Source organism: Girardinichthys multiradiatus, chromosome 4, assembly GCF_021462225.1.
Source record: "Girardinichthys multiradiatus isolate DD_20200921_A chromosome 4, DD_fGirMul_XY1, whole genome shotgun sequence".
NCBI classification, from domain to species: domain Eukaryota; kingdom Metazoa; phylum Chordata; class Actinopteri; order Cyprinodontiformes; family Goodeidae; genus Girardinichthys; species Girardinichthys multiradiatus.
The window spans coordinates 47,648,230-47,674,790 of record NC_061797.1 but is presented as its reverse complement, the minus strand read 5'-3'; the positions used below and the strand labels follow the sequence as shown (position 1 = coordinate 47,674,790).

Here is a 26,561-nt window from a genome sequence, read left to right as displayed (position 1 = left end):
TGTTCCTACAAATCCGCGTCTGATATGACGGGGCGTCCCAAGTCTGACGTCACAAGACATTATATAGGAAGGCGACCATTTTGAAAACTCGCCTTCAGCTGGAGACCGTGACGCGGTGACCACGCAACTGAAGCATCATCTGGAGAAGAGTCCCGAGTGGATTTAATTTATTCTCCTTCGTTGACCAACGAAAAATTCATGAACAAGGTTTCTGGAATGAGAAGGCCAGAAATTTCACTTTGCCGATCGAAGACGTGAGTTTAACACGTAAACCACAACTACGGAGTTTCAAGGAGACGCAACTTTCCCTCCGTGCTCGGTTCTAGTTGACTGCTGACCGTCAGATCATATTTTTCCTTTTTGCCAAGGAGGACAAAGGACGAAAATTGACCGCTCTTCTCGAAGTTAACTGTGGATGCACATTAACTTCCAACATTTTTTTTTTTCTCTCTTCAACTCTGCTCAGAAGGAAGACAACGACAGGTAAAACCCATCCTTTATTTTTATTTCTTTCTTAGAAAGTCTGGGCAGGGTAGAGGAGGTTTTAATGCGATTAGACTCGCCATTTAATCTAATGTGTTCTGAATTATATGTGCATGCAACCTTTTTATTGAAACTTTGACGTGCTGTGTTGGATGTCTGGGAGCCGCTGTGCTGCCCAGCTTTGTGTGTGCTTTGCGGGGTTATTTACAAACAGGGAGCAAGTGCAGGTGCGCTGTGAGACTGGACTGTTACAATAACCTCATGGTGAAATTCAGCATTTTCTTTGTCTTCAACTTTACTGCTTACTAGCTTGCCGCCAAAAGTTTTATAACGCTTTGTGTGCTCACCTTGCGCAGAGTTGGGGGATGTTTTATGACTGAATTGCAGTTTGAGCTACGCTCCCAACCTCCACTCACCACCACATCCCTTTGCCATATTATCATTTTGCCATAACTGCTGGTTTGATCCCATACACACCCACTGCTGTTTTGCTTTATTTTGTTTAGTTAGATATTTTACCCCTTTTGTGTAGAACTTTGCATGTTTGAGTAGGTGAAGATTATTAAATCGGAAGAGCGAGTGTATCAGGGCTGTGATTTAATAAATGTTCACATAGATAAACAGAAGGTGTTTTGTGTTTATTTTGTGCAAGATTGATTCGTCAGTCAAGATAAGGTTGAAGTTCCACACGTTTCGGCAGAAACGGTCAATTAAACATTGACATCTCTGGTAATAGTTATTAATTATTACTGAGTATTTAGCGGTTGTAATTATCAAAGGCGTTGAGCCACAATTACAACACCAGAAAACATCCCTGGTCTCAATTCATAAATGAGGATTTTGGTTAAGAAATTAATTTTGTTAAATTATGATTTTTAATTATAATTATTGATAAAGATTAATTAATCAATGATCATAATTCTAACACATGAAAGATCAGCAGACACGAGTCAGCTGGGAACAGGATATGGATCTGACTCTCCTCAAACTTTATTCAGAAAATCAGCCCATCTGACCAGAACCTGAGAATAATTACCAGGACTGACCTTGAACATAACAGGAGCAGGACTCATGGTCTAAACATGGTGAACAGAACCAGAAATGGACTTTGGTTGTGGGGACTCACTTGGAGTTATTTTCCAGATCCTGATAAATGTCGTCCACCAACTCGCTCTGGGATGATTCATGAGCCATGGTCTTATAGAGTTTACAGGCCACTAGGGCTTTAGCCATGGCCTCCTCACCCCGTTGCCACAGGAACAACGCCATCTTCTGGCGCTTCATCAGCACCGCCCACACCATCAGCTCATTGAAGGGATACTGGAACCTGCTGACCTCAGGGTCATCCACATCAATGTCCACTTCCTCCTCTTTTTTCTTGTTCTTCTTCCCTTTCCCCTTTGGTCGAGGTTCATCGTCCTTCAGAAACCAAAATCAGAACAGATGAGCAACTTTTCTTCTTTCAGCAGTCCAGTTTCTCTTCAACAACAACATTTCCTCACCTCCATACCAAGCAGCTTCAGAGCTTTGGGCTGCAAGACAGAAAAAAGGCAGACGAGAAAATTAGAAGCTGATTAAGCTGGTTTGTTCTGTTGAAGTTGCACGGAGGTTCTTATTAATTTGAACAGGTTAAGAAAGCCCAGTTCAAATTAAACGGAGGGTGTCCTGCACAGATGTAACCTCCTACTGCCGCCACCCTTACTCACTCTTTTCAGACCATACAGGTTGTTATACAGTGTCCTGAAGTTCTTCCTGGTGTAATTGCAGCGATATGCTCCACCCATCAGAAACTCCAGAACCAGCCCGATATCAATCAGGGTTATTTGGTAATCTGGAGGAAGATTCCCCTGAAACACACATCAGTGAAAGCTGGAAAGAATTCAGTCTGAATATTTTCTCCATTTTACGGAAGATCTTGCATCTAAAGAAGCAAATCCATCTGTCTGCTGCTCTGAACATGGTTCTTTAGGCTAAAAGGGTATCATGGGATAACATTTCAAATATTTGGTAGCAAAACCGCTTTTAAGAAAGGGAGACTTCGTTCATTGGCACACTCCAGTTCATTGGCATGGACTTGGGTCCATTCTTCTTTCCCACATTATTTCAGTTCATTGAGGTTTCTGCTCAGCTCTCTGAAGGTCCCACCACAGCAGTTTTTTGAGGTCTGAACTTTGACTGGACCATTTCAACATGTTAATTAATTTATTTTTCAGCCATCTTGCTGTAGAGCTGCTGCTGTGTTTGGATCATGGTTATGTTCATGACCCAGTTTGGCCAAGCTTCAGGTGTTGGACAGATGGACTCACATTGGACTATAGAATCCTTTGGTGTACAGAGGAGATCATGGTCCACTCTGGGACAACTACAGGTCCTTCTCAAAATATTAGCATATTGTGATAAAGTTCATTATTTTCCGTAATGTTATGATGAAAATTTAACATTCATATATTTTAGATTCATTGCACACTAACTGAAATATTTCAGGTCTTTTATTGTCTTAATACGGATGATTGTGGCATACAGCTCATGAAAACCCAAAATTCCTATCTCACAAAATTAGCATATTTCATCCGACCAATAAAAGAAAAGTGTTTTTAATACAAAAAACGTCAACCTTCAAATAATCATGTACAGTTATGCACTCAATACTTGGTTGGGAATCCTTTGGCAGAAATGACTGCTTCAATGCGGCGTGGCATGGAGGCAATCAGCCTGTGGCACTGCTGAGGTCTTAGGGAGGCCCAGGATGCTTCGATAGCGGCCTTTAGCTCATCCAGAGTGTTGGGTCTTGAGTCTCTCAACGTTCTCTTCACAATATCCCACAGATTCTCTATGGGGTTCAGGTCAGGAGAGTTGGCAGGCCAATTGAGCACAGTGATACCATGGTTAGTAAACCATTTACCAGTGGTTTTGGCACTGTGAGCAGGTGCCAGGTTGTGCTGAAAAATTCAATCTTCATCTCCATAAAGCTTTTCAGCAGATGGAAGCATGAAGTGCTCCAAAATCTCCTGATAGCTAGCTGCATTGACCCTGCCCTTGATAAAACACAGTGGACCAACACCTGCTGACACGGCACCCCAGACCATCACTGACTGTGGGTACTTGACACTGGACTTCTGTCATTTTGGTATTTCCTTCTCCCCAGTCTTCCTCCAGACTCTGGCACCTTGATTTCCGAATGACATGCAGAATTTGCTTTCATCCGAAAAAAGTACTTCGGACCACTGAGCAACAGTCCAGTGCTGCTTATCTGTAGCCCAGGTCAGGCGCTTCTGCCGCTGTTTCTGGTTCAAAAGTGGCTTGACCTGGGGAATGCGGCACCTGTAGCCCATTTCCTGCACACGCCTGTGCACGGTGGCTCTGGATGTTTCTACTCCAGACTCAGTCCACTGCTTCCGCAGGTCCCCCAAGGTCTGGAATCGGCCCTTCTCCACAATCTTCCTCAGGGTCCGGTCACCTCTTCTTGTTGTGCAGCGTTTTCTGCCACACTTTTTCCTTCCCACAGACTTCCCACTGAGGTGCCTTGATACAGCACTCTGGGAACAGCCAATTCGTTCAGAAATTTCTTTCTGTGTCTTACCCTCTTGCTTGAGGGTGTCAATAGTGGCCTTCTGGACAGCAGTCGGGTCGGCAGTCTTACCCATGATTGGGGTTTTGAGTGATGAACCAGGCTGGGAGTTTTAAAGGCCTCAGGAATCTTTTGCAGGTGTTTAGAGTTAACTCGTTGATTCAGATGATTAGGTTCATAGCTCGTTTAGAGACCCTTTTAATGATATGCTAATTTTGTGAGATAGGAATTTTGGGTTTTCATGAGCTGTATGCCAAAATCATCCGTATTAAGACAATAAAAGACCTGAAATATTTCAGTTAGTGTGCAATGAATCTAAAATATATGAATGTAAAATTTTCATCATGACATTATGGAAAATAATGAACTTTATCACAATATGCTAATATTTTGAGAAGGACCTGTAGTTGCCTAGGTCATGTGGCTCCAAAACAAGCCCATATCATCACTCCTCCCCCACCATGCTTGACACTAAGTATGAGGTGTTTGTGATGTAATTGGTTTCCTCCAAAACATGGTTCAGTGGATTATGGTCAAACATCTCTGCTTTGGTCTCATCTGTCCAAAGGACATTGTCCCAGAAGTCTTTCACCCATTGCTAACCTAAGTCCTTCTGTCATCTTGCTTTTAGAGAGTAGATGCTTTCTCCTTCAACACACCCAAACAGCCATACTGGTTCAGTGGCATGACCTTTAACATTTAACCTGCTAAATGAGGCCTGGAGCTCTTAGGTTTTTGGTCATTTCTCTGAGCTTCATGCTCTGACCTGGGGCTGAATCTGCTGGGACGTCCTTTCCTGGGAATATTGGCAGCTGTCTGATGGTTTCTTCTTGGGAATAATCTTCCCCTCTGTAGAATGATGGACTTCAGGTGGTTTGGAGATGACCTTATAGCCCCTCCCAGGTTGATGAGCAGCAACAGTTCCTTCTCTAAGATCATTGCTGATGCCTTTCTTTCCTGGCATTGTATTAGACTTTGGACTCTAGGTTTTATTGCGTGTTGACATGTGAGGTTAAACATGTGTGTTCAGACGTAGCAATGTATGAACTCTGGAATGGGTTGAGTGTTAAAACAGTAGAAGAATACAGTGTTTAAGGTGTTCACTAAGTGTGCCTAAAGATCACAGGTGACAGCGCTCACCTTCTTGACATCTCGTACAACAAAATGCAGCGTGTTTGCAGGTCCCAGCTTCTACAGAAACACAGCACAAAGATAGACTGAGGTTGACTTTCTCCCATGATTGAACCCTGAACATTTTCAGATCTGTCAACAACTAATCCCTGACCATCTGACAAGCTAACGCTGAGCAGGACATGCTGAGAGAAGCACGGAGCTTCTCTGTAATCTGAAAATGATGTGACTCCTTTTGTTTTAAAAGCTTTGTATGTCAAAGGAGCAGATTAAGGTTACAACAGCAGGGATGTAAGAGAAGATGGAGGACAAACAGCTGCAGGTCAACATATTCAGCACAGAATAAAGAGCATTAATTTATCCTTATATTCAGTTTTTTCTGAATAAAGTCTCTCCGTGATTAAGATTAAACAGATGCTCTTACAAAATATTTACATTTAAAAGCTTGGTAAGTCTATTTATATAAATACCTTGAAGTATTAAGTGGAATACATCTGCAAACTAATTTTATTTTCTCATCTCCTAATGAACCGACTTCAATCAGCCTTCTTTCTTCCTTAGTGGAAGTTTTAAGAGTTTTTATTGGACTTTTTGAGATCCTACATTTCAGTTATGATGGCCAGTTGGAACCCAGCTGGTGTGTTTCGTGTCTCACCGTATTGTACAGCTCTTCTAAACGTGGGATTGTCAGGAAATTATGGATGTTCACGCCATTTTCAATCAGAAGCTTCACAAAATCCACCCTGTCCAACACCAGAGCATCCATCATGGCTTGTTCCAAGGAGTTAACCTGTCCAACACCAAGACCACCATCACCATCATCATGGAATTACAAATCAGCTCCAGCAAGCATGTTTCTGCTGGGTGCTACCAGTCGCTTACCCAGCTGAGCAGCTCCAGTTTCCGTGGGTCAGTTTCCTCAGGTGGTTCCGGTTTGGTTTTTCCTCCTTTTCCTTTCTTTCCTCTGGCTTTCCCCTTACCTGCTGCTGCTGTTTGTCGCTGGGCTGCCGGGCTTTTAGGCCGATCAGCGGTTAAGGCGCTCACAGGCTGGAAAACAGAAAAATTAAGGTCAAATGAACCACAAAAAACAGCCTGAAAGGTGTATTATTGTGAGAACTCACAGGCCAGTGAAGGCCGTAAACAAAGATCTGACTGCGAGCGATGTCCACTCTGTTCCAGGCCAGAGCCAAACTCAGCTGATCAGAAGCAGAAGCATTTGTACCTGAAGTCATGGAGTAAGTCAGATTCACTGTCTGAATAAGTATTGATACCTGTCATCATCATCACCACCATCGTTACCTTTCAGCAGGGCTGTGAGGATGGACATCTCAATGTCCTGCTGCCCCTCTGAGCCCATCCTGAACACTGTGATCTGCACAAAGAAGCACAACCAAACAGGAAAGATATTGCAGCGTCTGAAGGGCCTTTACAGCAGCTCAGTCAACTTCTAAAGAAACTGGGAGAAGATTCAAGGTGGGCTGAGCAAAAACCAGTGCAGCTCCTGTTCAGAATGACCCAGTCAGACTGTATACCGTGATGTAATACCATTTCCAGGTCCACTGAGTCTGGATTTCAGCGGCAACATTCAAATGGTTCGGTCAAAACTTGGTGAACAAAACAAAAGCTTGGATCCATCCTGCCTGGTGTCAGTGGTTCAAGATGGTGGTGGTATCATGGTGTAGGGGATAGTTTCTTGGCCCTCTCTGGACCCCTCAAAACCAGCTGGGAATAATTAAACCCCACAGCCTCCCTGGATGTTATTGCAGACCATCTTCATCCCTTTATGACCAGCACGGACCCATTTTCTAATAGCTTCTTCCAGTAGAAAAATGCTCCATGTCACAAAGATTAGATCATCTCACACTGGTTCCTGGAGCATGATCATGCGTTCACTGTTCTCCAACAGCCTCAACAATCCAACAGAGAACCTTTAGGATGTGGTGAAACAGGAGGTTCTCATCATGGATGTTCAGTGTATAAATCTGCAGAAACTGTGTGAAGCTATCAGGTCAATATAGACCAAAACCTTTGAGTAATAGTTCCGAAAGCTTGTTTCAGTTCAAGGAGATGGTGTCATTATGATGGAAAAGAAAAAGAAGAGTGAGAATAATGTTGTTTAATTAAAACTGTTTTTATCTCAATAATCAACAATATTGTGGTTTCCTACGACTGGGCAGCCTTGTGATGGTTAATGATCAATTATATGAACACAAGGCTCCTGGAATCAAGAGGCATCATAAAGACCCAGCTGCTGAACCACAGGACAGTAGAGAAGAACCTGGCAGTGAACAATGAAAGCAGGCAGATCATTGACAGGAGGAACAAAGTCCAAGGACAGCTGAGTGGATGTGAGGAATTAACCAAAAGCTGTAGACCTTTGTTCATTCTAAACATGGAAACTGGATAAAATTAAATTAAAACTGGAGGAAACAATAAAAGCAAAACCACCCAGATTAAAGCATAAATACCAAAATAATAAAATAAAAACCAAAACCAGCAAATTGGGGCTTTATGTGTTTCATCATTTCTAGAGTCTGAAGATCACTGCATGATGGACCTTTTGATGGAGAAGACCATCAGAGATGAAAAGTTGTTCTGAATGCAAACATGCCCGTTTCACCTGTGTGAGCTTTGTGGGTGACCATGTGATCCTGTTAATCTGACAGCAGATCAGTTTAAGTGAATTGATGCTCACATTGTTTTACATGTCAGTCTGCTGCTGCTGCTGCAGATGTTCTGTGGAAGGAGCCCAGGATTTTGGGATTAAGTAAATGGACGGAACAATCTCAGTTAAGTGCTGCATCAAATGTAAAACCTTCATCATTATGTTAACGTTGCAGTAAGCAGGTCAGAACCTAGTTCAGATCCAGGACAATATGGACTCATATCATCCATGTGTCACATGGGAGCTGCTGTTTAATCCTGACGAAGATGGTATTCCAAGCTCCCATATTTACGGAAATGTTGGGAAGATTCTTGAATTGAGTCAAATAATTTCTCCAAATATAGAAATATCAGAAACTAACAGTAGTATTTGAAACAAAATTGCAGAGTTAGAAAAGGACTATATTAAATTGAGATTTTAAAAAATGAAACCTTTGTAAATTATATCTGTGGTAATATATATATTCATCCATGATTTAAACTGCTGAATAAAATAATATCTGTTTGAATTGTTGGAGCATTATTTACACTGAATCCATCTGCTTTCAGGAAGCAGCCCTGTGACCTCTCCACTCAAGCCTCAATGTCTTGTGAAGCTGGGAACTTTGCTGTAAAACATTACATCAGTGTTGTGGGTCAGAATCTTTCTCATAAATATAGACAATCCACATCAGATGGTGCTTGTGCCTCATTGAGTGGAGACAGAGAAGGTTGTAGATAGATTGACAAGAGCAATCAATGTTCCTGAAAATGACAGTTACAAAAAGAATCACTGGCTCCAAATTTGGAGCATCGACCATGGTCTGCTGGTGTCCTGCTAGCTTGGGATTATTAGCAGAAATAAAAGGTTGTATTTTTATAGAGCAGAAGTCCCCAACCCTGGTCCTCAGGGCCCACTGCATGTTGTAGGTGTTTCTCCTACTGCACACCTGCCTTCAATGAAAGAGTCATTAATAGGCTTCTGAAGTCCTCAGGTTAGTGGCCCCTGAGGACACGGGTTGGGTGTCCAAAGCTCTACAGAGCACAGACGAAGTGCACCATCAATTGAAAACCTTCACTGATGGCAGTGGGCTATTTGAGCCAGATGATGCACCTTCTCACACTGCAGAAATGCTTCCAGAGTAATCTGTTGAACACCTAGTCAATGTGTGTTTGAGGTTCTGGCTTTCAAATTCTCAGTTCAATGGTGCATCGCTTCTGGACAAACAGGTCTTATCCTTCGAGGCTCCGTGACTCCACTCCCAGGGTCTTCTGCTGAAGGCTTGTAGCCAGAAAACAGAGCAGGTCCTCAGAGGCCAATATGAGTTCACAATGAAAGAGCTTTAGATGCTTTGTGTATAGACAGTGAATGAAGAACCAATACTAATACTTGTTCATCAAAATCAACATGTTTATGTCTGTGATGGTAGGACAGAGGTGGCTCTTAAACTACTAGTTGGCCTCTAGATAGAGTCTAATGGTTGTTCTGGAGACTTGCTGACCCAGAGATGCCACTTATTACTGCAGATCTCCACCAGAGATCTTTGGAGGTGTTTTACCTCCTCTACCATCATCCTTAGTGTGTGGTTCAAGATAAACTTCGGTTCTGGTTCTGAGTGGAGAGTTTATGTAGTATGGAGGATGAATGATGACACAGACAAGATGATGAGAAGCAGGTTTATTGTTTCTCTGATGGGAGTAAAAGGGAATGAACAGAAAGACTACGTTTTTCTGTCCTACCAGAGTCTTCTTCTTCATGCACTCCATCACCATGAGGAAGATCTGCAGCGCCTGGCTGCGGCTGTAGTTGAAGGTTTTCTGGATGGTGACCAGCAGTTGGTCTTTGACGCTCTCATTCACCAGCCTGCAGAGGCAGAACAGGACACTGAGGAGAAACTAAAAGACTAAGATGACATCCGGAGTTAACAAAGAGATCTTCTAACCCATCTTCCTCACAGTATCTGTGAGCGAAGGAGATAATGTCAGAGGCCCGACCGCTGCCGTCACAAACCACAACCGGGACAGGTGGCTCCTCCTTCAGACTCTCCAGCACAATGGAGATGACGTTAGGACCCCCCTCAAGGATCAGACAGACTAGCGGGACCCCCTGACCCAAACCTGACAACAGAACAAAGTGCTTGTCAGAATAACTCACATAATCATCTACCTCCTAAACCCGCCTCAGACAAGAGAAGACAACAAACCTTAATGAAACCAAAGATGCGGTGATGGCTAAACATCTATGAAAACAGAATCTTGTTCAAGAAGCTCTGATCAGGCATCACAGCTGATTAAAAGATTACATCAGTTTTTCATTTGTAATCATGGCTTCCAGAAATTAAGGGTTTTATAATTCTAAGGCAACTTAAAGCAGAACTTTTGACCCGAAAGAAGCTGGACATCTTCCTCATTCTGTGGACATCTATTCTAGAAAATTACATAGAGGAGCTTTCAATAGTTTCACTGATATCAGTATTTCCTGTCTCGCGGTAGGCTTGTGCTACTCTATAGCTTTCTTTTAAATGGTTGGGTTTTATGTTGATGGGTCAGGTCAGTAGCATTCTGTCTGTTTCTGGTGGGTTTCACTCAGTGTTTTGGTCAGTGTATCTGGCTCTCCTGGTTCCTTGGGAACTGAAGTAAGAGGTGACAGCTGAGCCTCCCTTTGCTGTCCCTGCCTTAAAGACACCTCCAGGCATAGGATGACAAAGGGAAACCCACAGGTCACATGATTGGTCACATGAGCAGATGAGCTTCAGAGGGGCAGGGAAGGGGCTGTTTAGTCACATGACTCACGTGTGTTGATCTTCTGCAGGGAGATGTGTTTTTCCAGCTGCCGACGAAGGCGGACCTCAGCTCCGTATTTGCCAGTGGTCCCGTTGTCAGACAAGATGAAGTGTGAGTGGCTGCTGTTCAGGACCGACAGCTTGCTGAGCGGGTTGGACATGGTCTGATAGGGCCGCGTCACCTAAAACCCAACAGGTCAGAAGGGAATCATCATGGTAACATCACTGCTCATTGCAATTGTTTCCGGGTTTAGCCTGTTCCACTTAAACATCATCTATCAAAGACTTATTCACTACATCTGGATACCTACACATCATTGTCTGATTCTGAATAAATACTTTCACTGTTAGATACGATTCTAGCTTTGACAGCTTGTTTCAGAACTGGTAGGAAATGTATAGATAGCCAGTTTTACCATCCAAGTATGGTTAAGATTAGCCAGAATATTTTTTCTATGCAGATGATACTGTCTTGTTCCTATGAAACATTTTAATTGTAAACCCGGAAACGATGGATCATAAATATTCATGAAAACAGCAACAAGAAAAGGTTTTTTCCATTTGAGCTGAATGTTCTGCTTTTTAGAGATGGATTTGTGTTTTCTTTCTAATGAGCTTTCTCATGACCAAGATACTTGAACTCCTACTCATGACTCTTATCCTGGCAACACTCAGCTGCTAACACCTGGTGTCCCTGCTGAAGGTCATAACTTTAAGATGTATCATCCACAAGAAAGCAAAGACAAGGCCCTGAAGTTCCCAAATCAAATTCTGCTTCTCTAGTACAACGCCTTGAAATCCTGTCCATTTACACCTGGCAGACTGTTGTTGTTCAGTCTGATTATCTGATTAAGCAACAACATGTCAACAAGGTAGGTTAGACAGAAGTTCAGAGGTACTTCAAAAATTCACCAGAGCTTGATGTTTGACTTGCCTTCAGAGACTCTTGTTTTTTCTTTAATTTTGATTATGAGCCACCTGGTTTAATGAAACTTTTCTTACATCTTTTCCAATCAGGTCCTCTTTGTTTTCAACAATTCCCCAGGGTGCGATACCGATGGCGCAGACCTTTCCTCTGGACTTGGATGAGTGGTCTTTGAGAGCATCTCCGACATGTCGGATCACCCCTGAAACACCAAACAGAGAAAACTCATCAGGAGCAAGTTGATGTTCTCATGCCTTAATGGTTTACACTGGTTATCTGTGGCAGGGACAGACTCAATGACCTGTGGATATTACCCTGATGATTATAAAGTTGGAGGAATTTCAAGTGTTATCTTATTTATTACCTACAGTTAAAGTTGTTGTTTTCCACTTGGTGTCATTATTTTCTTTCGTGTGTGTTTCTTTGCTTTGTATGTTTCTTAGGTCTTGTCTTCTTCAGTTCGTTTCCCGTTCCTTATCATTGTTAGGTATTTACCTTATTAGTACTTTCTTTGTGTTGTCTTCTAGTGTTCTCTGTCCATTCAGTGTTGTCTCCTGTTAGATTTCTCAAAGATGTCTTCTTGGGTTTCTTATAAGTGTTTCTTTTCAAGCTCTATCCTGACTAATTAGTCCCCTTCCACATCTGCTCCTCATTTCATCTGGTCAGCTCATCTGGTGTGCCATTTCTCATCATGGTGTGTCATTTCTCCACCCTGCCTCAGTGGTTCTCATTATTCTTTGCTGGATTCTCTGGTTCGCCTGCCTGTTGCCATGCATTCCAGGCATTTCGTTTGCCTTGTTCTCCCTGTGCAAGTTGATGTTTGAAAGTTCCCTTTATTTTATTGTATTAGTAAAATACTTATAAAACTAAAACATGACGTGAAACATGATGGCTCTGAGCAGTTCAGGAGGATTTAGGAGAATAAAACTCACCAATGATTTTCATGACAAATGTAGCTCATAAATAATTTTGTGATTAATGTTATTAATTAGCGATGACCATTTCAGATGTTGTACACTGGATGTTTACATCAGTATCTGTCACAGTTTAGAGGTTTGAATACAGATGTTTTACAGATGTTTGTTTGATGGAAATCATTTTGAAGATCAAAAATCTGTTGTATAAAGACTGGCTGGCAAACCAGGAGCTGAATGTTGTACCTGTGCTGACTCCTCCAGTGAAAATCCAGGCTCCAGTGGTGACAGCGGCTTTAATCAGCCCCTTTCCAAAGACCTGCTTCAGCTTGGGGGACAGGTCAAAGTTCTGGAGCCCCCCGTGGACGGAGATGAGCAGTGTAGGGAGCTCCAACTGCCACTCCTTCACCATCAGGTGGAGCAGAGAGTCTGGCTTGGAATCATTGGAGACCCTGATGTACTGCAGGAGAGGGAATATGAAGGGTAGACAGCCAGTCAGATCTCCTACATGATGTCCCAGTAAACCCAGTCTGTGCTCTACTACCATGGCCTTGTTGACATGTCCTCCTCCCTGAAACTCCAGGACCCCATAGGCGTCGGTGGGGAACGTCTGGGTGTGTTTTATGGCGCTCCATCTTTCTGTAGGCTGGACTTCCAGTTGAACCAGCTGGGCCATGTCCTCTACTGCCCCTGCAGGGATTGGGGTGTGCTGCGCCACCAGCTGGCCACAGCTGCACCTAAACAGCAGGGTGAAGAAGCCCAGTTTACCTCAAATTAAATGCAAGGCCAGTTTATTTAAAAAGGACCCTCATACACAAAGCAATGCAAAGTGCTTTAAATTACGTAAAAGCAAATACATTGAAACAACAGAAAAACACTCAGCATGTCAAACACTTAAGAGCATGAAAGAAACAAACGGTACAATTTGATTTTAATAGTGATAATAGCTAAAAACCACAGTCCAGGGATTATTATCCCAGTAGGAGCAGTACTGGCTGTCTTCAGTGTTACTCTTTAATCATTCATTAGTGATCAGGCAGACAGTGAATTAAAGGTAAACATCTCAGGTTTTCAGCCAGTTTGTTCCAGATCTGTTGCAGTGATCTAAGCTACTGGAAAAAAAGACATGAACCAGTTTTTCTGTCTCTTGTTTTGACAGGAAGCCCTTTTTTCTGGTGATGTTTTTTAAGATGATAAAATAAGATAAGATAAGATAAGATAAGATGTGATTTATGTGGTTCTTAGGCCCAAAAATTATGGTTTCTGTCTAACCTGCATTAAGGTGGAGGATATTCTGACCCGTCCACTCATTGATGTTAAGGACAAACTGACTCAGTGAGTGTAGAGGACTAGGGTCCTGCGAGGATCAGCATACATATGGTAGGAGAAGCTGTACCCTCTAATCTGAGCTAGGGGGATCATATAGGAGTTACAGGTCTCAAAAATCAGAATATTCCGTAAAAGTGCAATATTTTTTGCCAGTCATCTCAGAACGTGAAATTTATATATTATGTAGAATCATTACACATAGAGTGATGTATGTGATGTATTCCAAGCCTTTGTTTCTTGTCATGTTGATTATTATGACAGGTAAAGAAAAGCCAAAATTCAGTGACTCAGAAAATACTATGAAAAAGCTCTTTTTTGTAAATTCATGGTGTCACATGCTAATCAGCTAAATAACTCAAAAAACCTGCAAAGGTTTCCTGAGCCTTTAAATGGTCTCTCAGTCTGGGTCATAGGCCACACCATTATGGGGAACTCTGGACAGATGTCCAGAAGACCAGTCTCTTTATAAATGTCACAATAAAACTGAGGCTTTACTTTTATAAACAGAAGTTCAGATTTTCTACACTGAGTTTTGACCCCTGACTGTAGGTGGAAGTTAGTGGAAACTTCATTATGTTAAATATTTTCTCCTGGCAGAAAGGATGATGACGATAATTCTTTACTCATAAAAACTGATGGAAGAAACAAATTCCTTTAATTCCTTTTAAATATTTTAGTTTACTTCAGTAACTCTGCTTCTTTCACTCTCTGTCAAAAATTATATTAATCCAATTCTTCTCATTGCAGATGAGCAATTACAAGACATCTTCCACTGTGACTGATATCTGCAGAGTCACATCACTGAAACTCTAAGTGATGATCAGCAACATGTGACCCAGTGCGTTGCCACCTGACAGCATCACTCAGAGTACATAAGGGATAGAACCAGGTCACTGAGGTCAGGACGAGCCCTCCATGTCACTCAGCAATGCATTTAAAAAAGTTGAAGGAGCTCCGATTTACCTGCTGGCATCTTTGCTGGAAATGATTTGGATACATTCTCTCTTCTGGAAGGTTCTCTCGATCCACGCTCTGTGAACCTGAAACAGGAACAGAAACATACAGACATGAAGCAGATTCTAACATGTTGCTGGTGTGGGGTGGTCTGCTCAGTGTGGTAGATAGAAACTGATCTGCCAAGCATTTTGTGCTATAAAATGTCACTAACTGTAAGGTTTAACATTATATCTGTGCAGAAAAAACAGTATTCATCTGCAGCTGAAGTACACAAACACCAGAGTTCCTTTCAAAGTGGATCAGGCTAATTTTCCATTCCTTTATTCATAAAATCCTTTCTCTCCATCCTAATGCTGCTGCTACACAGAGAAACACGCAGAACTGCCCTTTATATCTCTGTTTCCTGTGTGTTTAAACCCACGTGGTCCTTAATGACTGTGTGTGGTTCTGCACTTGCTGTGTGTCTGCACTCTGTCACATCTCTGCACTCTCGATGATGGAGGATTACTATCCCGGTGGCACATGAGCTGCCGTGTTATTGTCTTTTTCACGTGAACGATGGAGCATCCCAGAGACCATCATCATCATCATCTCTGCCTGTCCCCACATCCCCCATCAGCGAGTGGAAGCATTGACACAACATCTCTGCATCTGGGAACAAATTATTAATACAAGGCTCAGAAAAAGCTAAACTGAACAAACCCTGAGAAAGAAAATTTATTTTTACTTTTGCTCGTTTTTTGGATTTTTGAATGTTGCAAAAAACTAACAATTTTGTCTGAAGTTTGCAGTTTAGTGCATAATTTAGATTGCTGTGAAATGATCGCCGAAAACCAAACATAAATTCATTTTAAAATATATTTTATTTATTTACTTCTTGAGCAACCAACGAACCTCTTAGATGCGTTCACCTTCAGATCAGATGAAACGAAACAGTTTCTTCACAACAGCATCCAAACGGTTCCCTCCAAACCAAACTCCATCCTCCTGAAGACCTGGTTGTTCTGTGCAGACGAACCTGGCAGCTGTGTCAGGGCTCTGGGGTTGTGTCCAGAGCAGCTTGAGGTCTGAGAAACCTGGTTCCTGACTCCTGGAGGAGCTTGCAGCTCTGTGAAGGACCTGTGTCTCAGTATGGAGTCTGGGTGAAGTTCAGAAACTAGTTGACTTAATGCAGCTGAGCGGATCCATGTGACGAGCATGTGAGGCAGCAGGCCTCTTTGTTGGAGCTGGTCTTATGACTCTGAGAGTCTTATGACCCATTTACTTTTAACAAGAGCGTTTCTGAGCTCAGAATCAACTAATGCGCTTAAGAAAAAGAATCCTCCAGAAGTCCAGAATTTCAGCACCCAAAGCCCAAACCACTGACATGATGATGCTTACTTCTTGTCTACATCCTGAGCACCAACAGAACCCATGATGTTGATGAAGAGGAGGGTTTGAGTTTGCTCCGACTAGACTGAACGACCCAAGAGGACTTAGAGAAGAACATCAGGAGGGCTCCAGTGCAGGTTCAGTAATCGGACCAGAACAGAAAGAGAACTGAATCATATGAAGCTGTGAGACGATGAAGCTGTGATGACTTCTCTCTTCATCTGAGTCTGCAACAAATTAGCCCCGGTATACAGAGCTGTGAAAAAGTATTTACCCCCTCACAGATTTCTTAAATGTTTCAGATCATCAAACAAATGTTATTAAGAGAACCTAAAAACGTTCAATGCAGTTTTTACAAAATGAAATCCTTAATTAAGGAAAAAATCTCCACCTAAATCTGGCTCTGTGTGAAAAAGTTATTACCCCCCTGGTTAAATCATAAATATGATTAACCAGAGCTAGGTTCAGTTTTAGTCACACCAAGGTCTGATTATTGGCTGATCAGTGTAATCAGGAGATCATTTAAACAGAAGCTGTGTGACAACATGAAGTAGGCTGAAAGATCAGAAAAAAACTTGAAGAACAGATGAGGAACACGGAGACATTTCTAAGAGAACCACAGAGGGAGCCATCATCCACACATGGAGAAAATATGGAACAGTGGAGAACCTTCCCAAGAATGGCTGACCTACCAAAATTGTGTTTTTGTAACTGCTTGTTATAAATGATCCTGGATGTATGTGAATCTTGTCTTTGTCATGTTTGTACCCCGACCTGCTTATGGGACTGCAGGTGAAAATGACCCTTTATGGCTAAATCTGGCATATTTACATGTGAGCCTCTGCTCATGTTAATTCAAATGCTTTGTTCTTTTTTAAATAAATACATTTCTAAATTACTCCAAGAGCTCACCAACAATTCATCCAGGAGGTCCCAGAAGAACCCACAACATGATCTGAAGCCCTGCAGGTCTCGTTGCCTCAGTTAAGATCAGAGGTTTTTATTCATCAGTAAGAAAGAGAGACAACGGCCTCCATGGCCAAACTCCATGGTTCCAAGTCCAGAAGCACTGCTGACCCAAGAGAACACAAAGGCCCGTCTCACATTTGCCAGAAAACATTTTTGATGATTCTCGAAACTTTAGGAAAATATTGTGTGGACTGATGAGACAAGTGCAACCTTAAGGATGATGTCCTGTTGCGTAAAACTAACACAGCATTTCAGAAACAGAACAGTCGAGCATGGTGGTGGTAGGGTGATGACCTGGGGGTGCTGGAGGACTTGCTGTAAATGATGGAACCATGAATTCTGCTCTCCAGAAGGAGAATGTCTGGTCTTGTGTGGTGACATCAGCTGACAACCTCGGAAACTCCCACAGTCACACCTATTACCTATCACAGTTACCATTTACATCCATCCAAAGCAGCTGTGTCAAACCCCACTTGTTAGCTTGAATGCTGTAGATAATAAATCGCTTTGAGTCTGAGTTGTAATTTGGTTTGTCTTCTTTGTTGCTTTTTGATCATTTGCTGCTGTGGCTTTGTTTATTTCACTACATAATCTAATATGACCTTTCCAATTAAAAATGTCATCCCAACTCTGACAGGCACACCTGTTAAAGAGTCCCAACCCAGTATACAGTTTATGACCCTAAGCTTAAGTACATCTGGGTTCTACAGCCAGACAATGATTCAAGGTAGCAAATAAAATCTGCCAGTTTTGGCTTTGTTTTGGGTTTAGTTGTAAAGTATTTTTTTCCTTATGTTGTGATTCTTAGTTTGGTTATAGTTTCTGTCATTTATTATTTCTTCTTATTTATTAGTGCACCCACTCACTAGTTTACTTATGTTCTTCTGTGTTCTAACTTTCCTTCACTCATGCCCCTTAGTAGTTCCTCCCCTTGTCCTTGGATCCCCTTCAATTATTGTTACTCTTATGTTTATTTCCCTTAGTTAGTGGGTCATTCTCCCCTTGTTGTCGGGTCCCTTTGGTTATTATTTTACTCAGTTATTTATTCCTTAGAATTGTTTCCTCTGGTTATTATTATTATTATTTTTACAGTTCTCTTTGTTATTTCCTTCTTGGGTTAGTGTTTCTGTGCTTGTTTACTGTTAGGTTTATTTATTCTTGTTACATTAGTTCTTTTCCCCTTTTGGCCTTAGGCCCCTTTGTCGTTGTTACCGGTTGGTTATTTCCCAGAGTCTAGCTTTCCCCCATGTTCTCTTGTTTAGTTCTTCCAAGAGTTTATTTCTATTTTTCCTTTTCAGCTTCTGATTTATTATCCTCAGGTTTGTTTTCATTTGTTGGTTATGTCTAGTTTAGTTTCCCCATGCCTCTGTCTAACATTTAGTACCAAAGCAACCTATTTCCTCAGTTCCCTTCACCTGTTACCACTTCCATCTGATTACCTGCCTTCCTCTCTCATTGGTCCACACTCCACCTCCATCTGTTTATTTACTGGGTTGTTTGCTATACTCCTCGTTGGATCCTTGTGTAATGTCATCATGTTCTCCTGCTTTTGTACCTATGGAGTTTTTCTCCCAGCGGAATTGTAAGTGCTGACTACGAGCCTTATTAAAACTGATCTTCTCTGAACATGCTGCTGCCCAGTTCTTGTCTGCAATTTGGTCCGAAACAACCTCAGACCATGACAAACCAAGGTTTTGGAGTGGCCTAGTCAAAGTCTGGTCTTAAATCTGACTGAAAATTCTGTGGCCTGACCTGTGGCCATTCATGCTTTAAAGCTCTACAATGTATCTGAATTAATTCAATTGTGCAAAGTAGAGTGGGTTCAAATTCCTCCACAGTGATATTAAAGACTCATTAACAGGTTAAAAAATCAATCAATCAATCAATCAACAGTGTTTTGCAGAGGTTAGAAACAGAAAGACATGAAACAAGAGAGATAACTCCATCCATTATAGAGCGGAAAGAACTGTGGAAATGCAACTGTGTAAATTAGCAAGGAAAATATTATTAACAGCTGTAAACTTAAACTAAAGTCAGACTGAATAGATGAGAAACCATATAAACTCTTAGCTGCCATCAGGTCTTCAGGAAAGCAGCCGAGGGACACCTCACGGTGAGTTCTTGTTCTCCGTCTAGGTACCAACAGATGAACCCTTCCAGACGACCTGAGGGGTCTGGAGGGGTTGTAGAACCAAAGCAGGTCTGATAAATAGGCTGGGCTTCTCCAAAACCCTAAAACAGCAGGTTAGAAACTGGTCTAAAATGTTTAGCATGAATGGATCAAAGTTTCTTCTCTTCAGATGAAGCTTCAAGAGCAATCTTAAAACTGTGGGGAAATGCCCATCTGAAGAGAACAGTCCACGACATTAAAGACGTCATTTTGAAAAGAGTTGCATGGTTGATAAAGAATGCATGTTTTGGGTCTAAAAGAATGGGTTTCTGTTTTAATGGACAAATAGTTCTGCTTAACATTTCAGCATCAATCAGGACAAAAACCCTCAAGTGTTTCCTCAACAACCAACAAGGACTCTGAAGTCCTAAGATTTCTATGTTGGCATGGAGATAAATTATGTCTGACGTCAGCTGCACATTCTTCCCAGTTTGTGTTCATGAACGTACTGGGAAAACTGGGTTGGTTAGTCTAAACAAATCACTCTTGGATTATTTTAATTATCAGATAATAAATTTTAGAAGTATGAGGAGGATGTCAGACTAATGAAAGGTTTGGCAATTTATTGATAATCAACAGTTTCTTTCTAATTGATTCTTTTTTAGTTATTTATAATATGGTTGCAGGGCGGCGCTGGTGGTGTAGGGGCAAAAGCGCGCGACCCTATACAGAGGGTACAGTCCTCAAATGGCAGCTGTCCCGGGTTCGAGTCCCGGACCCGGCAACATTTACCAAATGTCTACCCCTCTTTCCTGTCTATCTACTGTCAAAAAATGGAAAAATAAAGGCCACTAGTGCTGAAAAAATATCTTTAAAAAAATAATAATAATATAGTTGCAGTAATAAAAAGCAGTAAAAGCTCTAGCAACCTCAGAGGTCAGATTGCGTTTCCAAACTAAAAGAGAAGTTGTTGGAAGGAACCCATTCCCAGCAACAATGAACAGAGCGAGTGGCTGAAATCAGAGGATTTGGATTATTAGAGCTTTAATTGAGATTAATGCTGCTCGCAGGAAGTACTTGTTTGCATAATGAGCTGCTTCATCACTGTGTTTTCATTTGCACAAATACAGGAAGTGGGCATCCTGCTTAAATCCAATCAGACAACAGCGCTGAAGCCGACAGGAAGTCACTACATCCCTCTGATTAAATTCATTTCAGATTATTACACAACATAGATATGCCATTGTAGGTTTCTACCAGGTTGGCAGGTGTCTGATGATCAGATGCATTGATTAACTGATCATCATTAGTGTGAACTATAAAAACAGGAGTTTGGTTGTATGCTTCACTGGAGCATCCAGGTGTGTGTTAACACATGTCAAGACAGAAAGATAACAGCAATTATTCTTAGAGCAGCAGCTGTTGCTGTCCATCAATCTGGGAAGGGTTAGAAGGTCGTCTCCAAACTATCTGAAGTCCATCATTCCACAGAGAGAAAGATTACTATGAAGCTCAGACAAATTACCAAAAATCCAAGAGCTCCATCTCAGACTCTACAGGCCTCAATTAGCAGGTTAAAGGTTAAAGGCCATGACACTGAACAAACATGGCTGTTTGATAGGGTTTAAGGAGAAAGCCTCTTCTCCCTAAAAACAAGATGAAAAAAAGGAATTATATCAAAAAGCTGCAACCAGATGAAGAACAGGGCTGTTGGAACAATATTCTCTGGATAGATGAGACCAGAGATGTTTCGCCATAATGCACAGAACCATGATGGAGGGAACCAATCACTGCAGATCAGCACAAACACCTTAGACCGACTGTCAAGCAAAGCAGTGGAGGGATGATGATGTGGGCTTGTTTTGCAGCAACATAGCCTGGGCAACCTGCAGTCACTGAGCACACTAAAGCTTGGTCCAAGCTGGGCCATTAACAGAACCATGATCCCAAACACAGGATCAGATCTACAACAAAACAGCTGCAAATAAAAAAGTAAAGTTGTTACAATGGTCTAGTCAAAGTCCATACCTCAAACTGGAATAATTGCTGTAGTGGGACCTTCAGTAAACTGTGCAGAAATAAATGTCTGTGAACCTCGCTGAACTGAAGTAACGTGGAAATGAAAGTGGATCAGAATTCCTCCACAATGATGGCTGAGACTGATAAAGTCAGACAGAAACCACTGCTGCCGAAGGAGGTTCTTCTACAGCTGCTGGATCATGGGCTGGACTCAGTATTTCACATGACTGTATGTTTAATAAAGGATGTACCACATGAAGCAGATAAATCCTGAACTGATTGGGCGCATAATGCCAGGAGGAGCAGAAGCTGCAGTTTCAGGTTGAACAGAAACTCACTGCATGAATTTTAAGACATGTTCTGGTTTTATAAGAACTGGAAACGTATTGACTTTTGACCTGAAAATTCATGCCAATCTGAAATGAAGTGCCTGTTAACGGTCTTGGTCTTTAAATATCTCCAGTATGGCTGAAACGCTGGACTGGACCTCTTGAGGAACCCTCTGAGAAGTTTAAGGAGTTTGAGCAAACTGGGGTGATGTTTGTAGTAAACACAGACCTGGAGTTTCAGAATCTAACTAAAAGACCTGAACATTTTCCTCACATACTGAGCACCATAGAGCTTGGGTTACAGGTTAGAAGCAGCTTTCCCTCTCATCTGATCTACATCTGTGTTTAAATTTAAAAATATTATATTTTTTGTGACAAATCTAAAACTGCATTCCCACCGACATTAGCACATGCTGAAACACGTTTTTACTTCAGCTGGACCTCAGGGTTTGGTCTGCAATGATGCTCCCTGGGATCCAGGCTTTCCTGTCTTAAAGTCGTCTGGATCACTTCTCCACAACTCAGGATTTCAGTCCAATATGTAACCATTTTCAGATCCATGCTGTGTGTTTTATACAGACTGTGAAAAAAACTCAGGCCAAGCAGCTGCAGGTGCAGACTGGGACAATAATCCAGGCCGGGACTTTGATACCATCCCAGTAGGACCCCACCAGCGAATTAAAGCAGACCACCAAGACTGAGTTAAATTGAGCACACTTTGAATGCACAACGTCTGCACATGTCATCAACTGAATACCTACAAAATAAATGTCTCTGCTGTGGTGCATTATTATGTACTCAAACCACATGAACTGTAATTATGTTCACCCACATTATGTCATGTATAAACTCTTTTAAACTCACTAATATGACAGTCAGTCATGGTATCTTATAAGAAATGATTTCGAAATATTCTTTGACTTGTCTGATTCAGGTGGTCCTGAGAAATAAATTCAAATCCTTAGAGTGAGGGCGGGAAAAATAATCAAATAGCTTCTCTTGATTTCCATGACTATTGCTGTACATGTCCATCCTTCTCAGTACTGCTGGCTGCTCTGCAAAATGAAATGTACACTTTAAATAATCTATACTTGTAAAGTTAGTTGTCTTCAGATCATCATGAGTGCGGCACAAAGTATTCTAAAAGCAGAGCCTTCAGGTGTGTTTTGTGCTCTTAAATTGTACCTGAAGGTTCCTGCTCTGACTCCCACCACCTCCATGCCAGCAGGAGCCCTTGCAGCTCTAGTGCTGCTCACTGTACTCACACTGCTTTCTTCAGCACCTTTGTAAAATCTGAAAGTCACCCATAATTTCTCATCTATTCAAATTCATTAATTGACTTTTTTGGGGCTGTACAGTGACACAGTTGGTAGCACTGTTGCCTTGCCGCAAGAAGGTCCTGGGTTCAATTCCCTGCTGGGGGTCTTTCTGCATGGAGTTTGCATGTTCTCCCTGTGCATGCGTGGGTTCTCACCAGGTACTCCAGCTTCCTCCCACAGTCCAAAGACATGCCTGTTAGGTTAATTGGTCTCTCTAAATTGCCCTTAGGTGTATGAATGAGTGTGTGCATGGTTGTTTGTGTGTTGCCCTGCGATGGACTGGCGACCTGTCCAGGGTGTACCCTGCCTCTCGCCCTTAGACTGCTGGAGATAGGCACCAGCTCCCCCATGACCCACTATGGAATAAGTTGTAGAAAATGACTGACTGACTATTTTTATGCATTGGGAATATTCATTTAACAACAAATATTTTTCTTAATTTCAACGGGGGTGTTACCTGGTTAAATAAAGGTTAAATAAAATAAAAGATTTCAATATTAATATAATTTATTAGTGGAGTTTATGAAGGGAACATTAAATCTAAATTCCTGGACATTTTAGCATTAAACAAATATATTTCCAGATCCTTTTCGTTAATCATATTTTAAAATTTGCAGTACCTTAAAATGTTTCAAAAATTAAGTTTTGACCCCCATGGTTCCTCAAAGTGTAGCTACCCACTAACTCTCCCTCTGGCTCCATTTTACATAGTCTAGTTATCCGGTGGCAGCCTGCAGTGTGTCTCTGACCTGCAGTCAGACAGCCTGAGATAGAAAGGAGTGGTGTGTCCGTCTTTACCTGTCCCTACTGCAGTCTGAGGGAGTTTCAGCCAGGCACACGAGTGGCATGGTTTGTTTTTTTAAGAGCGACCCGAACCAAACCATTGGTCCCCCCCCCCCCCCCCTCAACGATCACAGAGCGGGCTAGGCCACCGGGGAATGTCCCTGTTCCCCATCCCTGTCAGATTCGGTGTCAACTGTAAATATATTTGGCCCAAAAGATAATTAAAAATGTGCTAGTAGAGAGAAAATCCACCACTAGTACTACAAATCCCAGAATGCTGGAGAGGAACAAACTGAATGTTTTCTTTCTGCACATTTCCTTGTTGCTCCAAAGCAGAGACTGCATTGTTGGATTTTTATTAAAGGGAATTATTATTTATTATCATTGTTATAACTACTATTAGAGAGTAAATGTTACCAGTGAAAATTAACTCAGAATTCATCAAATAGAGAACAATGCATAAGACTAATTTACTTTTATTTCATGTGAATTCACAGTTTTAAGCTTTGCTTGTTTTCATATGAGAAGAGTTTGGTGACATCAGAAGAGAAGGATAAACTTCCTCAGCTGTAGACATTTTTCAGTAAATATCAAGGCTGGTCCAAGTTATTAATTTTGGCCCGCTGGGTATTTGCTGTTAACACCTCTGGTCTACAGAGAAGATCTCAAAGATGGGCAGATTGAGACACAGACAATAAAACTGAAAAAAAAAAGGGGGGGGGGGGGGTCTCAAAGAATATACACTAGGTGATCAGCTGAAAGATGGTGGACCACAAATATTCCAACTAAGGACCTTCTGACCACTACAGATCCACTCTGATGTTCAGAAACAAAGCTGAGTTAGTTTAGGACATCTCTGATCTGCAGGGTTCATGTGCAGGATGAAGGGAGCAGATCAGAGGGAAAAACATCTTTGCAGCATCTGGACCAAGCGGTCTCCACGTACATCAACCCAGAGCAGCGGACTGATGAAGATGCTGAGACTGGTTTAGCTGTTTAGTCTTTGAATTTTCTGGTCTTTCTGCTGCAGTTTACAATGAAGTTTGCAGAAATTGATGGTGCTCTGATGTCTCAGATGGGGCTGAGTCTTACCCTTTGTGATCCAGAGGACGTGCTGCGTTTGATGGACGAGCGTTTGACTGATCCATTAGTTCCTCTCCTTCCTTTGCTGTCCATGTTGAAATTCAGAGTTCCTTCCTAAAACAATCCTCCTATCTCTGGTGTCCTGGCTTATGTCCTCCTGGTCCTGTCCTCGGCAGAGTGTGATGTGTTCAGGCGTCCCACTCTCTGCCCGCTGTAATCAGGATTAGTGGACGCTACAAAGGGTCGAGCTCTTTAATGGATGGAGATTTGAGAAACAATGACTGAAGGCAAATCTACTTTAAAGTTGGTCCAGCAGACAGAAGGTGGGTCTGCCTCTGTTTGGATCTGCTGCTTTTTTTATTTTAATTATTTAATTTTACTTTTAATGATGAATATTTACTTCAGCAGGTAACTTTAGATGACAACATTTCAAATGTAAAAATGATGTTTGTGTTTATCCCATAGATGGTAACAGCACCACCTGCTGGCTGTGGGAAAAGGAAGAACAACAATGTAACTGATAGCAAATATGTATGCAGAAAACTTATTCTTGACTTGATTTATTTGGCGTTATAAAAAACTTTAAGCTGCAGAGGTTTCATATCCTAAACAGAAACATGGGGCCCAGTCGGCGAGGAAGATGCTTGTTGCTGTCAGCTCAGAGAACCTCAGTGGTGGGCATGAGAAACAGGAACAAACTGCAGTTTAAACCTTCATATACCAGCTGGTGAGTTGAAGGAACACCCAGATGTTTGCGTGTCCTTGCTTACTGTGAATTTTGTTTGGAAAGTGTCGAGGTGACTCATCTGCAATCCATCCATCCATTATTTACACCCTCTTATCTTCGCAGAGTTGCAGGGGGGCGATTGGTCCATCAGAGGACAAACAACCATGCACTCACACTCACACTCACACCTAAAGGCAGTTTAGAGAGAATACATAACCAGACTTGTTGGACTGTGGAGGGAGCCGAAGCACCCTGAGAGAACCAATTTTGATATGATTTGGGTTGAATACAGGATTGTTTTCTCCTCCCCAAAGCAACAGGGTCCAATGCAGGGGTCAACAGCCTTTTCAATTCAAAGAGCCCCTCTTGCCCTCGCTATACTAAATTATGTTTTATTTTGAAAGCTAATGAAATTTAACAAAAATTTTTGTGTTTTTAGATTTCAGAAGAAACTTATTTTTCTTTTACAAAGGAAAATACTTTATTCAGTAGAATGAGGCCAGTTGAGTTGAGCCCATTCTATAAACACGGGGAATGAAGAAAGGCACAAAGCACAGTTTTAAGCTAAAAAAAAAACACTGAACTGCCTTTAAAATCTGTGTACCGTTGGTGCCCTTCTGCTGTAGATATTCTATGCAGACATTGCACTAAAACATAGACAAGAACTGTTAAAATCTACAAGAATGTGGCCCTGGAACCACAGGTTGCAGACCCCTGGCCAATGCATCATTCTAGATGTCAGTTACCAAATGATCAGAGCTGTGTTTTTATTACAGACATCATAAAAACATAAACTGTGACTGTTTTAGCTCATTTTATCAGAACAGAACATTATATCTATTTTAGTTGTGCACATGGTGCAGGAACAACAGAATACATGCACAGGGACGGGCTTTTTATTCCTGGTCAAGGGCACAGGACAGTGTAGTGAAAACATAAAAGAACGTGGTGTCATGGCTTCTACATGTTCAAATTATAGTATTACATCATTAATAATGCCAACATGCAAATGGAATAGGAGTTAGTCAACACTATGTTATTAAAAACTATTAAAAACTATTTTCACATACAGAAAAAACCACAGCAAGGCTTAAAAAGAGTTTTTCTGAAGGCCAAGC

General features: G+C 41.7%; 1 protein-coding gene across 5 annotated transcripts in view; it reads right to left on the bottom strand.

Annotated features, from left to right (window-relative positions):
* The window catches only part of LOC124867429 (transient receptor potential cation channel subfamily M member 1-like), a 36,121-nt gene extending 11,260 nt beyond the window's left edge, over window positions 1-24,861 (bottom strand). For 2 of the 5 annotated variants that reach the window (XM_047363865.1, XM_047363866.1), the window contains exons 1-16: window positions 24,726-24,861; window positions 14,740-14,816; window positions 12,992-13,184; window positions 12,694-12,907; window positions 11,611-11,735; window positions 10,619-10,790; window positions 9,769-9,943; window positions 9,566-9,689; window positions 6,482-6,554; window positions 6,304-6,404; window positions 6,065-6,229; window positions 5,838-5,972; window positions 5,192-5,242; window positions 2,190-2,330; window positions 1,986-2,015; window positions 1,610-1,902 (exon numbers count right to left, since the gene is read on the bottom strand). In XM_047363865.1, the coding sequence (XP_047219821.1) occupies window positions 1,610-1,902; window positions 1,986-2,015; window positions 2,190-2,330; window positions 5,192-5,242; window positions 5,838-5,972; window positions 6,065-6,229; window positions 6,304-6,404; window positions 6,482-6,554; window positions 9,566-9,689; window positions 9,769-9,943; window positions 10,619-10,790; window positions 11,611-11,735; window positions 12,694-12,907; window positions 12,992-13,184; window positions 14,740-14,816; window positions 24,726-24,809 (2,153 nt within the window). In that variant the 5' untranslated portion in view covers window positions 24,810-24,861. Of the gene's footprint in view, window positions 1-1,609; window positions 1,903-1,985; window positions 2,016-2,189; window positions 2,331-5,191; window positions 5,243-5,837; window positions 5,973-6,064; window positions 6,230-6,303; window positions 6,405-6,481; window positions 6,555-9,565; window positions 9,690-9,768; window positions 9,944-10,618; window positions 10,791-11,610; window positions 11,736-12,693; window positions 12,908-12,991; window positions 13,185-14,739; window positions 15,385-15,627; window positions 15,876-24,725 lie in introns of those variants that run through there. The other 3 variants (XM_047363869.1, XM_047363867.1, XM_047363868.1) reach the window with 3 other exon arrangements.
* Window positions 24,862-26,561: the final 1,700 nt, after the last annotated feature.